This window comes from Notechis scutatus, chromosome 1, assembly GCF_049901735.1.
Source record: "Notechis scutatus isolate UNSWTSFEM ecotype Mainland chromosome 1, rNotScu1.2, whole genome shotgun sequence".
Taxonomy (NCBI): Eukaryota; Metazoa; Chordata; class Lepidosauria; order Squamata; family Elapidae; genus Notechis; species Notechis scutatus.
In genome coordinates, this window is record NC_142009.1 from 250,016,361 (window position 1) to 250,030,718 (window position 14,358).

The following is a 14,358-nucleotide window of genomic DNA, read 5'->3' on the forward strand; positions in this document are numbered from 1 at the left end:
TATACTTTTTTGGTGCTTTTGAGCACCAAAAAAGTGCTTTCTCTCTCACACACACTTACTCTCTCTTTTTAAGTGTGTCTGGAAGGAAAAATAGTAATGAATCTAACTTCTTTTTTCTTTACAAGCACTTGGGTTCTACTGAAACTTGCACTATTTCTTCTGAAATATAATTTAATGTAAACATGTTGGACAGACTATTCATTTTTATGTAATTCTGAATTCACTTCCAGGTAAATGAAAAATTCAGTACCTTTGAAGGTGCAAGACCTTATGAATAATTTTTTCAGATGCAACAAAACTCAAAAATAGAAGAAAAGCTACTTCTAGTGAAGCCAATTATATTTGCTATATGTATTATTTAAGAATTCAGCAGCAGGCAGACTGATGTCCTCTACCGTGCTTGGTTGCTTGATGCTGAACCAGAGGACACCAGCCTATCCTTGCATGAACTGAGAGGTAAAAATATGATGCTATTAATCAGAATAGAGCTGGAAGGGACCTTGGAGGTCTTCTAGTCCAACCCTCTGCTCAAGCAGGAGACCCTCTATCATTTCAGACAGATGGCTGCCCAGTCTTTTCTTAAAAACCTCTAGTGATGAAGCAACTACAACTTTTGAATGCAAGCTGTTCCACTGATTGTCCTCACCATTAGGAAGTTTCTCCTTAATTCCAGGTTGCTTCTCTCCTTGAGTAGTTTCCATCCATTGTTTCTTGTCCTGCCCTCCGGTGCTTTGGAAAATAAGTTGACCCTCTCCCTACCCACTCTTCTTTATACTGCTATCATGTCACCCCTAGTCCTCCTTTTCTCTAGATCGGCCATACCCAATTCCTGCAACAGTCCTTCATATGTTTTTGTCTCCAGGCCCTTAATCATCGTAGTTGCTCTTCTTTGCATGTTTTCCAAAGTCTCAGTATCTTTTTGTAATATGGTGACCAAAACTGGATGGTCTTACTAAGGATTTATAAAGTGGTACTAATACTTCATGTGATTTTGATTCTATGCCTCAAAAGATTGTATTAACATTTTTGTCTGCTGCCACACATTGCTGGCTCATTTTTAAGTGATTGTCCACTAGGATTCCAAGGTCCATCTCAGAATTACTGTTTTTGAGCAGGTTTTGCCTAAGCTGTACTTGTACCTTTGGTTTCTCCTGTCTAGGTGTAAACCTTGCTTTTCTCCATATTAAATTTCATGTTGTTGGATAGGGCCCATTGTTCAAGTCTGTTAAGATTTTTTTAGATCCTGAGCTTTTTCTTGCTTACTTTAGTTTTTATATCTAGTCTGTCTTTTACAGTTATGTTTTTGGTAGGTTGGGCTAGTTTCTTTTTGCATGAAGACTGATGCAAAGAATGAGTTAAACACCCTGCAGCTGTTTTCTCTCTACTGCCTGTTACTTCCTTTCCATCTTTTCTATTTAGTGGACCGACTGTTTCCTTGACTTTTTTCTTGTTATTTTTATGTAGAAAAAACATTTTTATTATCTTTGACTTTTGTTGTAAGTCTTTGTTCATTCTGAGCCTTTGCTTTCCTGACTTCTTCTTTGCAGATTCAGGCTATCTGCTGATACTCTGCTTTAGTTACAGGATGTGTCCCTCTTTCCATTTTTTGTACTTATCCTTTTTGTTTTTCAATTTATCAGAGAGATCTTTGTGCAACCATGCTGGTTTCTTCTTGGAATTCTTGTTCTTTTTCAGTGGTATTGTGTTGGACTGGGTTTTTATGATCATATTTTTCAGTGTTTCCCATGCTTCTTGAGTTGCTTTCCCCTTTATGATTTTTAACCATGGACTTTTTCTTAGGCTCTCTCTGAGTTTGTTAAAATCAGTTCTTGTAAAGTTTAAAACACTGGTTGGATTGTGTTCTATTGCTTCTGTTTGCATTATATTGAATTCCAATTGATGTGGTCACTTTCGCCCAAGGTTCTGGCAACTTCAACTCCTTTTATCACTTCTTCTCTTTTAGTAAGAATACTCAGTATAGCTTTTCCTCTAGTTCCCTCCTCTACCTTTTGGATAACAAAGTTGTCAGCTAAGTTGATTAGGAATCTGTTCAATCTCCCACTTGCTGAAAAGTTTGTCTCCCAGTTAATATCAAGGTAGTTAAAGTCTCTCATTATTACTGCGGTATGTTTCCTACATACATTTGTTAATTGATTAGCAAAGAGTTCATCTAGTTCTTCTGCTTGGTTGGGTGACCTCTAGTATATAAGTATAATAGCAACATTATTCTTTTTTCCTTTTATATTGGTCCACATGGATTCTAGGTTTTCATCCTTGGTTTTGTGTATTTCTGTAGAGATGTAATGATATTTTATATATAATGGACTCCACCTCCTCTTTTGTTAGGTCTGTTTCTTTTGAATAGTTTGTATCCTTACATCATCCTTACATCCCAGTCTTGAATTTTATCCCAAGTTTTAGTAATGGCAACTATATCATACCTGCCTTCATGTACTAATACTTCAAGTTCACCCTGTTTGTTCCCTAAACTTTGAGCATTAGTACAGGCATTTGAGTCCTTTGTGGATCTTGGGTATGTTTCTTATATTTCTTACTTTATAACTGGGATTTTCATCCTTTCCATCACTCTCTACTCTATTATATTTTTCTTTTTTATTTCTTCTCTTTACGCCATACCTACTTATGTGATTGGTTATATAGTGGTTTTTGCTTGGAATTAAGTTCTAAAGGTCGTGAAGATTGGCCCACTCCCCCCTCAATTTTAGTTTAAAGCCCTTTTGATAAGATGAGCCAATCGTTTTCCAAATATATTCTTTCCAGTTCTTGTGAAGTGCAGTTCATCCCTTGCCAGTAGCCCTTCACATAGTTAATGCAGACCATGGTCTAGGAAGCTGAAGTTCTGCTGACAACACTATTTAAGACAGTGGTTCGTTTACAAAATCCTTTGCTCCCTCATTGGATGGTGGCCTTTTGTGGGAAGTATAGATGAAAACACCATTTGTGCTCCTAATTCTTTAACTTTCTTCCTTAGCTGTTCATAATCTCTTATTGTTTTCAGATTCATTGTTGTGTCATTGGTCACCATGGATAGGAGGGGAAATGGCTAGTAATCCATGGGGCTATTTTAGTAAGGTACTCAGTTACATCTTTGTTTTTTGCTCCAGGGAGACAATATACTTCCCTAGATTGACTGCCTACAGTTTGCCAACTGTAGCTTCTGTTCACCTAAGAATTGAATCTCCCATCACCAATATTCACCTTTTTTTTCCTTAGGGAAGTCTGCGATAATTTTCTCCCTGCCGCAGGAATGCTGGGTTGTGTTTTTTAAAGAAACTATTGATGAATGCACTTTTGTGGGTATCTGCATTTTCTTCCAGGGGCAGGCTACGAAAATGTTCAGTTTCAGAATGGTTGCACTCAAGTAGACTATGGTAGATATTAGGGGCTATTTGGCAGCCAAGCAGTACAAATAATACATTTTTCCTACTACCTAATGCCTGGCAAGTTGAACAATCAATGCAGTTACAGGGAATTGTAAATATTCAGTGAATAAGTACAGGGAAACAACAAATTCAGTGCATGGAGTAACCTGAGTGCAGTGTATGCTTTCCACCTTGTGTACCTTGGGCAGGGCTGGAATTTCAACCGAGCGAATCCCAGTCACAGCCCTTGGGATGCTGTGTGCAATGCTGTACGGATAAACATGATGGAATCTTCTGCATAACACTTCTGTTACATGTATAGTTTTGCAGGCCTGCTATTGAAAGAATAGCCAACTATACTTTTTATAGACTGAATCATGCTTGTGGCATGATTATATGTAAACCTGATTATATGTATTGGAGCTGTAACTGTTTAAAAGCACAGTCTGCTACTTTGCATTCATTTCTGCTGAAATAAATGCAAATAGGGACAAAGTAAAGAAAAGATATTTAAGCACAAAGTCTCAATAAGGTATAGAAGAGAGGAAAGACAGCCTGTCCTTGTAAGTTGAAAACAATACTTGCCAAATTCTCTGGGTAATTCTTCTCTGTTGCAAAATTCTAGGGATGGATTTCTGTTTTGTGTTTGATTTGGTTCAAGCAGCCTCAATTGAAAAGAAAGTTGCTGTGAGTGTTCAAAATTTGAAATTATACTGTTATTCATTCCAATCATGATTTTAACAAATGAGAACCCAAATAGATGCTGGATATGAAAAAATATTAATGTAGTTGTACGCTTTTAAGTAAAACAGTATTTCTAGAAAAGATTTGCAATCTTTAAAACAGATTTAAGACATTAAAGCTTAAGACATCTAAGTCAAATATGGATCTTTTAATATTGAATGTAAATCCTATATTTTTAACAGAGACAAGATGAAACATATGCTGGCTAGAAAGAAAAGACTACATCATATAAAATATTTTTTATATAAATTGCATTGTATTGTAAGCTAAAATATAATCTGTATAAATTGTATTGTAAGCAAATGCAGAAGGTAGAAAAAGTTAATGAAATTGATTAGAATGGATGCAGACTAACACTATTTTTTGGAAAACCAGAAGATTTTTACCTATCCAACAGACCAGTGATGGTTAACCTCTTTGGTCCCGAGTGCCAAAAGTGTACGCATGCACACACAAATACCACACGTGTGTGCCCCAATCCCCAAAATGCAATGCAAGCACCCCCTGCACATGCCCTTGCCCCCACACATTTCCTGTGCATGTGCTCTGCCCCCCACCCCCATTTTGGCTTCCAGGTTGGTGCAGGAGGCTTTTCAGGCCCAAAAAGGGGTGCATGGGGGCTCACAATCTCCAGTTTCTCTCCTCCGTTCCTGTCTTCCCCAATCACCATAGTTTCTCCCTGTGTGCCCAGGCTTTCTCCTCCATTCCTGCCACAGAGAGGCACCTGCGGAGGGTGGAACTTGCGGAGATCGGGGAAGGCACAGGCGGCAGGAATGCAGGAGAAAGCTAAGGCATACTGGGTGGAGAAAGGTAGGGCGTGTTAGTGGGGAAACTGCAGAGATTGGTGAAGGCCTTGCCCCCGCTCATGCACAGCAGAGACCTGAAGAGCATCTGGCTGGCGGGAGGCACGTGCATGTGCAGTGGAGCTGGGCTGGGCGATGGCCGGCGTGCCTGCAGAGGGCTCTGCGTGCCACCTGTGGCACGCATGCCATAGGTCCGCCATCACTGCAATAGACCATTTACAGACATTCTTGAAAATATATGTATTAATATAATAAAACAGAAGGAGATACACAGTCTTTTAATATGGTGAATAGATTTCGAGAAATAATAAGATTAAATAGAACACACCATTCCTAGATTCCTCCCTCCACAGTTTTGCAGGAAACATATTTAAAGGTTTTATATCATTGGGATCTTATTCCAGTAAAAATTTTATGCATAAAAAAAGTATAAATGAATATTAGAGGTTGTCAGGACAACAGTATCTTTTTACATACTTGCTGACTATGCATCCAAATTAATAAATTTTGGAATATAGTATTCCAGGTGATTTTACAATCAAACATATAGAAACATCTTATTTAGGTCTTTTGTAATTTTCTGATAAGAATCCAAATTTGAAAAGGCACTACTGCATTATTATCATCATCATCATCATCATCATCATCATTAATCATTGTACAATAATCCAGATCTTCAGACTGGGTTTGGCATTTTTGTCTACCTATCAAGTCCTTACCTAGGACCTGGCATAGGCAGATCTGGATGTTTGATGGTGTTACATTACATTACATTATTATATATATTATATAGCATTATATTATTATTATTATTATTGTTATTGTAATAGCAAAATATTGGAAACATTTAGAAAAAGCATCTAAGAACAAATTGATATGCTCAAGTAGAGTATATGGTCTTACATTAAACTACATGTTGAAATGAGTTGAAATCTCTGAAAATAAGGATTTTTTTAATGTATATTATACAAAAATCATAAATTGACTAATGTGTGTGGATTTAACATATTAGTATAATTTATGCCTTTCTTTTGTAAGATGTTAAAATGAAGTGATCTGAATTTCGATACAGGTTGTTCTTGAGTTACAACCATTTGTTCAGCAACCATCTGAAGTGGTGATGACCCAGTTGGACCAGTCACGATTGCAATTTGTGACTTTTCTTGCCTGCTTCCCACAAAGTTAATGGGGAAGCCAACAGGGAATGTCACAAGTCCCTTGAAAGTGTCTCTCCCCCCACTGCCACACCTTCTTTGCTTCCTTCACTTACTCATACAGACATTGTTTCCTCCCCCCGCCCCCTTTGCTTACTTGTACACACCCACATGCACCTTCCCTTGCTTGCATACACTCCCAGCAATTTCCTTCCCCAGGCCTCCCTGAGCTCATACATGCGTATATGCCCATTTTCTTTATGAGGCTCTCAAAGATTCTGACATGCACATACTGCACAGAAAAATTATTCGGAGAGGTGAGTGACTCACATCAGAGCAAGGATGTGCAGTCATGTGCACAGTTCAAAGGCCATCCATTTTACAGTCCTGTGATTTTATCTCTTATTGCACTGCTACAATATATAAACGCCAGCAGCAGGTACTCATAACATGCAGGGAGATACAACCCTGTTTATTTTATTGAAAGAGAATAGATCTGACTAGGAAGGAGATTGAGAGGTCTGCAGTATATCAGCAAAGATGTTCAAGCTCAGTTGTACACAAATCCTTAAATGCATTTCCTAGCCTGAATTGTGGACCAGTTTTATATCTCTGAGCTTTATTATTCTCTGACAAATGGAATTAAGTGTGTAAGAATGCAAATGTAAATGTTTCTTTAAATAGCTAAAAAGAGATATATTTCGTCAGTTGCTTATCGCTGTCTTTGCGTTTCTCATCAGAAAAAAAATGTATTATTTCCTAAATCCAGAACAGATTTAGTATTAGTATCTCTGTTATAAAAATCCAGGATGTAATTTCCACTTATATGTAGAAGCTGCATCAAAAAGTAGATTATTGAGTGTCTTGACTTCTCCTTAAAATCTACTCTAGATCACAGGATTTTTTTTTTATTAGGGTCTCTATAAAACTGAGGCCTGACAATTTCTGTAAGCTCTCTCAGCTCTTCTCCATTCAGAGAATGATGTAAATAAATTCAATTGTTATGAAGATTATGGGGAAATTTTTTTTTTAAAAAAAATCCTTTCTTGGAGGTATAAAGATATAAAGAGCTGGAAACAAGAGAGCTGGAGTCATAAATTAGCTAAGTATGAATGAGCAGATAGGTACAGAACACTGGTACTGTGGAAAGCAACATAAAAAAAGCGTAGGGTGGATATTGCTTCTTTGAAGTATTCTTTAAATGACTGTTGACTAATGCAATTCGCAAAGTTAAAAAGCTTGTTGCTAAAAGCACTTGTCACCTAAAAATGTACATGCCTGAGGTTCAAGATCCCAAAGTGTTAATAGTGAAGCACTTTTATGGGCATTCTATGACTTGCCATTAATTAAAAATGCCTTTAAGAGTGGACAATTGAAAAAGTTCCAGCCCGAGATTCTTACTTTAGGGTTCCAGAGAAATGAGATGAAATGCAAGCAATCCAGAGTTTTTGTGGCACCAAGACATGCCTAGGAAGAGAGCCTTCACCTAGTTAGTCTTTCAGAAAAGGCCAGCTCCAGTTGTTCAGTTTTTCTGAACAATATGGCAGTGGCTTCCAAATAAACTCAGTGATACTAGGAATCTGCATGCATTTCCACCAAGCTTCCACATTATAGTTTAATATGGATGACTGATCGATTTTTTACACACACATACATGCATGTATATTGACACATATATATTTATACATACATCTGTATATAACACTATTTTACAGCCCAAATACCGTTGCAATACTTCTGGTTCTACAGAACCTCCCATCATAAAATTGGTATAGAATTATTTTTTTGAAGTTTTTTTAATGATTAACTACTTATTCTCATAGGTTGAGTATTTACATATTATATACATAGGGATCAGAAGTGGTGCGGCAGCCTAGAGGTGGAGCTCTCACTTCACAATCAGGAGGCTGCGAGTTCGATCCTAGGTAGAGGGAGATATTTCTCTCTCTGGGCACACTGAGAATTTATCTGCTGAACAAAATTCTGCACTGGCGACAGGAAAATTCTGCATCCGGCCATTCAAACACTCTGCTAATTCCATTCAGTTGCCGAAACTCCACCCCATAAGGGATTATAGCATCATTAAAAGAAGCGAGAGAAGATACATAGGGATTAGAAAAATACATTTGTTTTAGTTTTACATTTGTAAGATAATAAAAAGCAAGAATCATGAAAAGTTTGCCATTACTAAGATTTTTGATGAGATCATAATGTGTATAAGCCATTAATTAGAAATCCTGAGAATGTTTTTTTAATTTTTGATTGCTTTGCTAAAAAATATGTGGATACGGATTTTGAGTTTCCTGGTTCCCTAGCTTGTAAAACTATTCTTTGAACCCGTAAATTGTATTTGTATACTGAGTGTCAGTAACTGCATATATCTAGTTGGAGGAATGCAGAATGTGTTTTCGTTTTGAAGGGGTATTTGATTGCATTTATGATATACCAGCCAAAATCTGTTTAAACTAAGATTATGCATACATTAGCAAAGTATTCCGCATGTGACATGGATGCAATTATGGCTAATAAGATAGTATACTGAATTGCACACAGAATGTTGTACTTGAATGTAATATTCAAGAACATGAATTAATCAGTGAAATATAAGAAATTTGAGAAAAAAAGTTGTGTTGTCTGTGAAACTAGAAGGGGGAAGAAAGAATGAAGATGAACTGATAGATGAGAAATGAGACTGAAGATGAATAAAAGCAATTTTCTTCAAAATAAAAATGTGTTTTGGAAATGAGCCAAAAGGGCGAATCAAGATATACATACAACAGGTTGAATGAATGAAAAAAAAATGATGTTCACTGTACATTTATTTAGGGCATATTTATAAAAAATGTGTAGGGTTTCGAATTACTGAGTTCTGCATGAATATGATGATTAGTGGTTTATGATGAAGTAAAATGTGTGTGAATTATTTACTGAATAGTTCAACACCGAGCAGGAGGAACACAATGATGAAAGTATTCAGCCATGTTATCAGCTGAAAACATGAATGATTTACAAGTAGATAAATTTTATGATAGAACAATTCAAATTAAGGCATTTGAGCCAAAAATATTGGTGTCTGTCAAGAGAAAATACCAAGTTGAAAGTTATGCATAAATGACAAAAAAGTACAACATATAGATTACAGATAGTCCTTGTTAGTAATTGCAATTACTCAGTAAGTGATACAGTTGCTAAATTTGAAATGTGCTCCAGTACTGGGATAACTGAGGTTTGTATTTACATTCATTGGAGAGGAAGGGATTACAAGAGAGTAAGTAAGCACACAATAGGGAATAAACATCAAAAGAAATACCCTATCAAAGGGTCCCTAGTGAACTGCTTAGGAGGCAAACAAACATTAACGTTCATTTAGGATCTGGTCAATTTCAGCTAACAATTGCCACCCGTATGACAGTTCTAATCAACTAATTAAGACCACAAGACCCGAGCTTGTTCATTTCTAAGTAGCACTTTTTAAGGGAGTGTTGTGCTGCAGAAAAAAAGCAGCTTAGGAAAAGTTAGCTTATATAGTTCTCCCTGCTCTGGGGCAGAGGTGAAAAATGGGCCAGGCACAGGCACATGTTGACTGTAATGGTGAACGCAACTGAGAAAGCAATGAATTAGCCACACAGTTACTTTTTCATTACAATAGTAACTGCAAATCGTCTGTCCCGGGCAGTTGCTAAACAAGGACTACCTTGGTTAAATGTGAAAGATGGGGGAAATGGAGACATTTTAAGATGTGCATATGCTAGTAGAATGGATATTAAGTGGTCTGTGGCAAGGAATAAAACTTTGCCCACCCCAGTCCCCATCTGCAAAACAAACAAAGACAGCTATGCTGAGGAGTATTCTATGGAAATAAAATATGTCAGAAAAAAACAACAAAATCCAGTCAAATGGCAATCAGATACTTAAGAAGTACATGTTAAGACAAGAATACACAGTGTTTCTGTTGACTTACTGTTTTTTAAGGCTTCGGGGTTACAATTTCTTACTCCTTTTCTGTGCTTTGCATTCTGTTGCTTACCCCCCCCCCAAATAATGTGATGGTTAAGTTTGTAATGTATATACAACCTCATTTCCCTCTTTACCTACTTTTAAGAAAATAACAAAAAAAAAAAAATGAAATTATCACAAAATACCACAAAACAGAAACTGAAGAAATGAGTTGGCTAAAAAGGTATTTTTTATTTCAGCAAAAATCCATTCATCCAGCTTGCTATCCCATAAACAATCTTAGTTCTCCTGAAGATTGCATTATAAATGGATGTTTTTCCGTTAACAGTCTGCCATTTTTGGAGCTATCCTAAATGAATCAGCATATTTGCATTCAACTTTCATCCCACACGTTATTTTCATCACACTGCAATAAAACAGTGAATTACATTTATCTTTCAAAATATATAATTCTAGATTTGGCAAAATCATTTTTGATTATTAACAATTTCAACAGAACAATTTGTTGAAATACTTCAGCAACATATTTACAGCATATTATTTTGTTCAACCAACCAAGTTGTTTGCTTATTCACAACCTTAATATTGATGCCAGGCTATAAAGGTAACATTCCCTTGAGTCATGCTCATTTCCTGCCCAGTGACTACACAGCCATGGGTTTTCTTGACATGTTTTGCATAGCCGTGTCATTATTTACTCAAGAAAAAGAATAGAGCTCTGTCTTAAGCAGAGATTTATTTATTTTTTTTGTAAAAAGAAGTACATTCATTATTCCCAACTGAGTCAGGCTCAAGGTTCTCAAATTCACCATTTTCATTTTGTTCAAAATGAAATCCTTTTTTGAAAATAGGGCACATAGAGAATTTGTTTTCACTGGAAGATTTCAAGAGCTTTTAACACCTGGTTTTTTGTTTTTTTTGTCAAGCTTCTTTTTCTTTTGACAGTCAACAGAGACACTATTGAAAACTTTCTGTGTAACTCAAAGGTAACATTATACCAGCACTTTAGACATTAATTATACTAGTATACTTCTTACCAGCTCTTTTTTTCCTGGTTTTTGGATTATAAACAATGATCAAGCCTTTGAGGACATTAATAAAGCACTCTGTGGAGTTCATACATATCGAATTCTTGCGGTCCAAATGTGCTTTCCAGCAAAAAGCTGAGCTCTATTGCTTTGTTGTATTCAATCTTTCTATTGTGTTCCAAAATGTAACTTACTTGACCACTAATGAAAGAATACATGTCCCTTAATTATCACAGTATTAGTTTCCTCTTAACCCAGAAAGATAAAACTTACTTTTTACATGCACATGTTGCTATAGAGTGGTCTATATATGTGCTTTCCCAGCACTTTGTATATTGGAACAGTAAGCAGGCATTTGGCTTAACGAATGTTTACAGTGGTAGAAATGTCATCAAACAAGATATATGTGATGGATACTTGCTTATAATATATCAATGTTTTACAAAGAATGCCAGGGAATATTTATTGTAACAGGCATGGAACTGATGTTATAGTTGCTATCACTTTAAAAGGTCCAATATTGACTCTATTGGAATTGGAAAAACAGAGCATTATTTTGACAAGTCTAATTTAAAAGCTAGAGTGATGAAAATCTACACAGCAGAAACCCATTAGACCTGAAATTCGAACATTTCTGTCTGCCTCTTGGCTAACTTTGCTACTTCTCTTTTTGCCCTCACCAAGGCAGTTGTAGTAAGATTGGGAACAAGGTTGACTGAAGCATCATTTTCTATTATGCTTTCATGAGATCCAGCTGTAGCAGGGTGCAGAGCGTGTTCCAGGCTTGGGTACACATCTGCTGATTCACCATACTGAGAATGAAGCCTTGAAAGACAGTTGTGCTGATAGGGTGGATGTGAATATACTTCTATGTAGCCAGGGTGTGGAACCTATAGAAGATTTTAAATAGAACGTGAACTCCTCTCACTTAAACAACAACACAGAACAGCTGCAGTGCCTACCTCATATAAATATATCACCTGGGAAAAGATATAAGATAATCCGTTCAATTACTCCAAAGAAAATGCCATTTTTGAGTGGAAATCATTGAATGAAATCATTTTCATTAGAAATCAATAAGCTCCTTGTCAAATCAATGGTTTTCCATTCCTCAGTAATCTGATTGGAGCATAGTAGTATACTCTGAGCCAAACCAAGAGAGGTACTAACTTCTCTAATTGGAATGAGTCTTCTCTTTTCCTTGGACATGAAGGTACATGCCCCAGTGGCATTGCCCCAGCTCCAAAACAGAAAATATTTCCGTTTATTATCAACATATTGAATCCTAATTCACTAAATCAAAGCAGAGATATCTTATCTGAAAACATGAGACTATCATATTACGTAAGATAATAAGGCTTTGAATTAGTTTGGAAGTAGTAGAATAGATATTATGGATATTATTCTGTTGGATTGTTCTTAATTTTTAAAATCTCTGCATGCTTTAGAGGCTGGGTTCAAGTAAAATCTGAAAACAAGACATTAAAATCTAGAGATTAACTTGATTGCTTTGCATTTTGTTCTGCATAAATTTTGTATAATAGTTAATGTCTTCCCATTTAATAACCCCAAAGCTAAAGATTGAAACTAATAATAGGTTATAGTCCCTTTTCTTAATAATCTTACTAGTTAAGTCAATAGTTCCTATACATGACAATTTTAAAGGATATTTTATTGGAAAGATATTAACTTATTTACTTTTTCTCAAAAATTATAGAACATTATTGCCTTTTAAAGCTGATGTTTTATTCAAATTGATACAATACACAGAAAAGAGGATATAATATTTGTTTAAAGCCCAAGGCAAATTAGGCTTCTACTTGGAGTCTGTAGATCTCTATTACGTTTTTCGTCAGAGCAACCAAAGCTGAATCTGAACCTTTTAGGTGAACTGGAGAATAGGAAAAAGAAGACCCATTATCTATAAAAAATAGTTTGCATGCTTTTTTCAGATAAGGAAATTGCAGAAAGAGGAGAATTGATAGAGCAAAAGATTTACCGTATATGCCGGCGTATAAGACGACCCGGCGTATAAGACGACCCCCAACATTTCCACTCAAAATATAGTTTGTTATATACTCGCCCCCTCTTCCGCACGCCTTCCACTTTTGCACTTTTTTTTTTTTGAGGCACTTTTGTCTACCGTGGAAGCAGATCCCGTGAAGCGAAAGGAGCAGCCAGCCTTCTCCCAGCTCCCAAGGAAACGAGGCTCTCACCGCCGGGCTCGCTGAGGTATCCGGCTGGGGCTGTCAGGAGTTGTTACCGCTGGCGCGGCTCGCGGCTCCAGTCCCGTGTTGCCTCGGGAAGGGAAAGGCAAAAGGAAGAGCCGCGGCGGCGCTTTGCAATGGCAGCAGCGGCTCCTGGTTTTGCCTTTCCCTTCCCGAGGCAACGCGGGACTGGAGCCGTGCGGAGCGCGCCAGCGGTAACAACTCCTGACAGCCCCAGCCGGATACCTCAGCGGAGCTCGAGCGGTGCGAGCCTCGTTTCCTTGGGAGCTGGGAGAAGGCTGGCTGCTCCTTTCGGCTTCACGGATTTGTTCCACGAATCAGGGCAAAAAGTCGCAAAGTGCCTCAGCCGCGGGCAGCCGCAGTGCTTCCCAATTACTATTTGCCGGCGTATAAGACGACCTGGCGTATAAGACGACCCCCAATTGGAGGCATCTTTTTCAGGGCAAAAAGTCGTCTTACGCCGGCAAATACGGTATTTCACATGATATATAGTAAAAAGTATGCAAGAAAATCTTCACACTAGTTTGGAGAAAAAATATTGCTTACAATAGGGCTATTGGACATGGATTGTAAAATCTGGACATTTCATTTTATTGGATTCTCTTACATATTTTAAGAATTGTAATCTGCCCTAAGATTCCTAGATAGTGAGTGGAAAATAAATATTTTAATAAATACATAGATATAAAATATTCTTCTTTCTGTTTACAATTTTGTGCTGAATATTGTTTTATTGAACAAATTACCATTTGAAACTTAAGGGACACATTTGAAAACAATGAAAAGCAATTGCAAGATTCTTTCAGATTTTATTTCTATTTAAACCATACAAAATCATGCCATTTTATTGTTCAATCCTGCTCCAAGACTGCAACATAAAATCAAAATTTATTAGGCACCTAATGTTTTAAACTACACTCCTGTTACTCAACTAATGCTTATTAAAAAAAACCTACATCTTGGAATAAAGCACTAGAGGCCAGTATTTCTCTAGTTCAGGCCCATAAAAATGGTAAAGCAGAACTACAATGCTGAGAAATCCAGGATTCAAAAGCTTTTAT

General features: G+C 36.9%; 1 protein-coding gene across 2 annotated transcripts in view; it reads right to left on the minus strand.

The window, feature by feature from the left end:
* Window positions 1-10,252: 10,252 nt before the first annotated feature.
* KIAA1549L (KIAA1549 like) overlaps window positions 10,253-14,358 on the minus strand; it is a 155,637-nt gene continuing 151,531 nt past the window's right edge. For both annotated transcript variants that reach the window (XM_087951028.1, XM_026664635.2), the window contains one exon: window positions 10,253-11,959. In XM_087951028.1, the coding sequence (XP_087807154.1) occupies window positions 11,681-11,959 (279 nt within the window). In that variant the 3' untranslated portion in view covers window positions 10,253-11,680. The remainder of the gene's footprint in view (window positions 11,960-14,358) is intronic.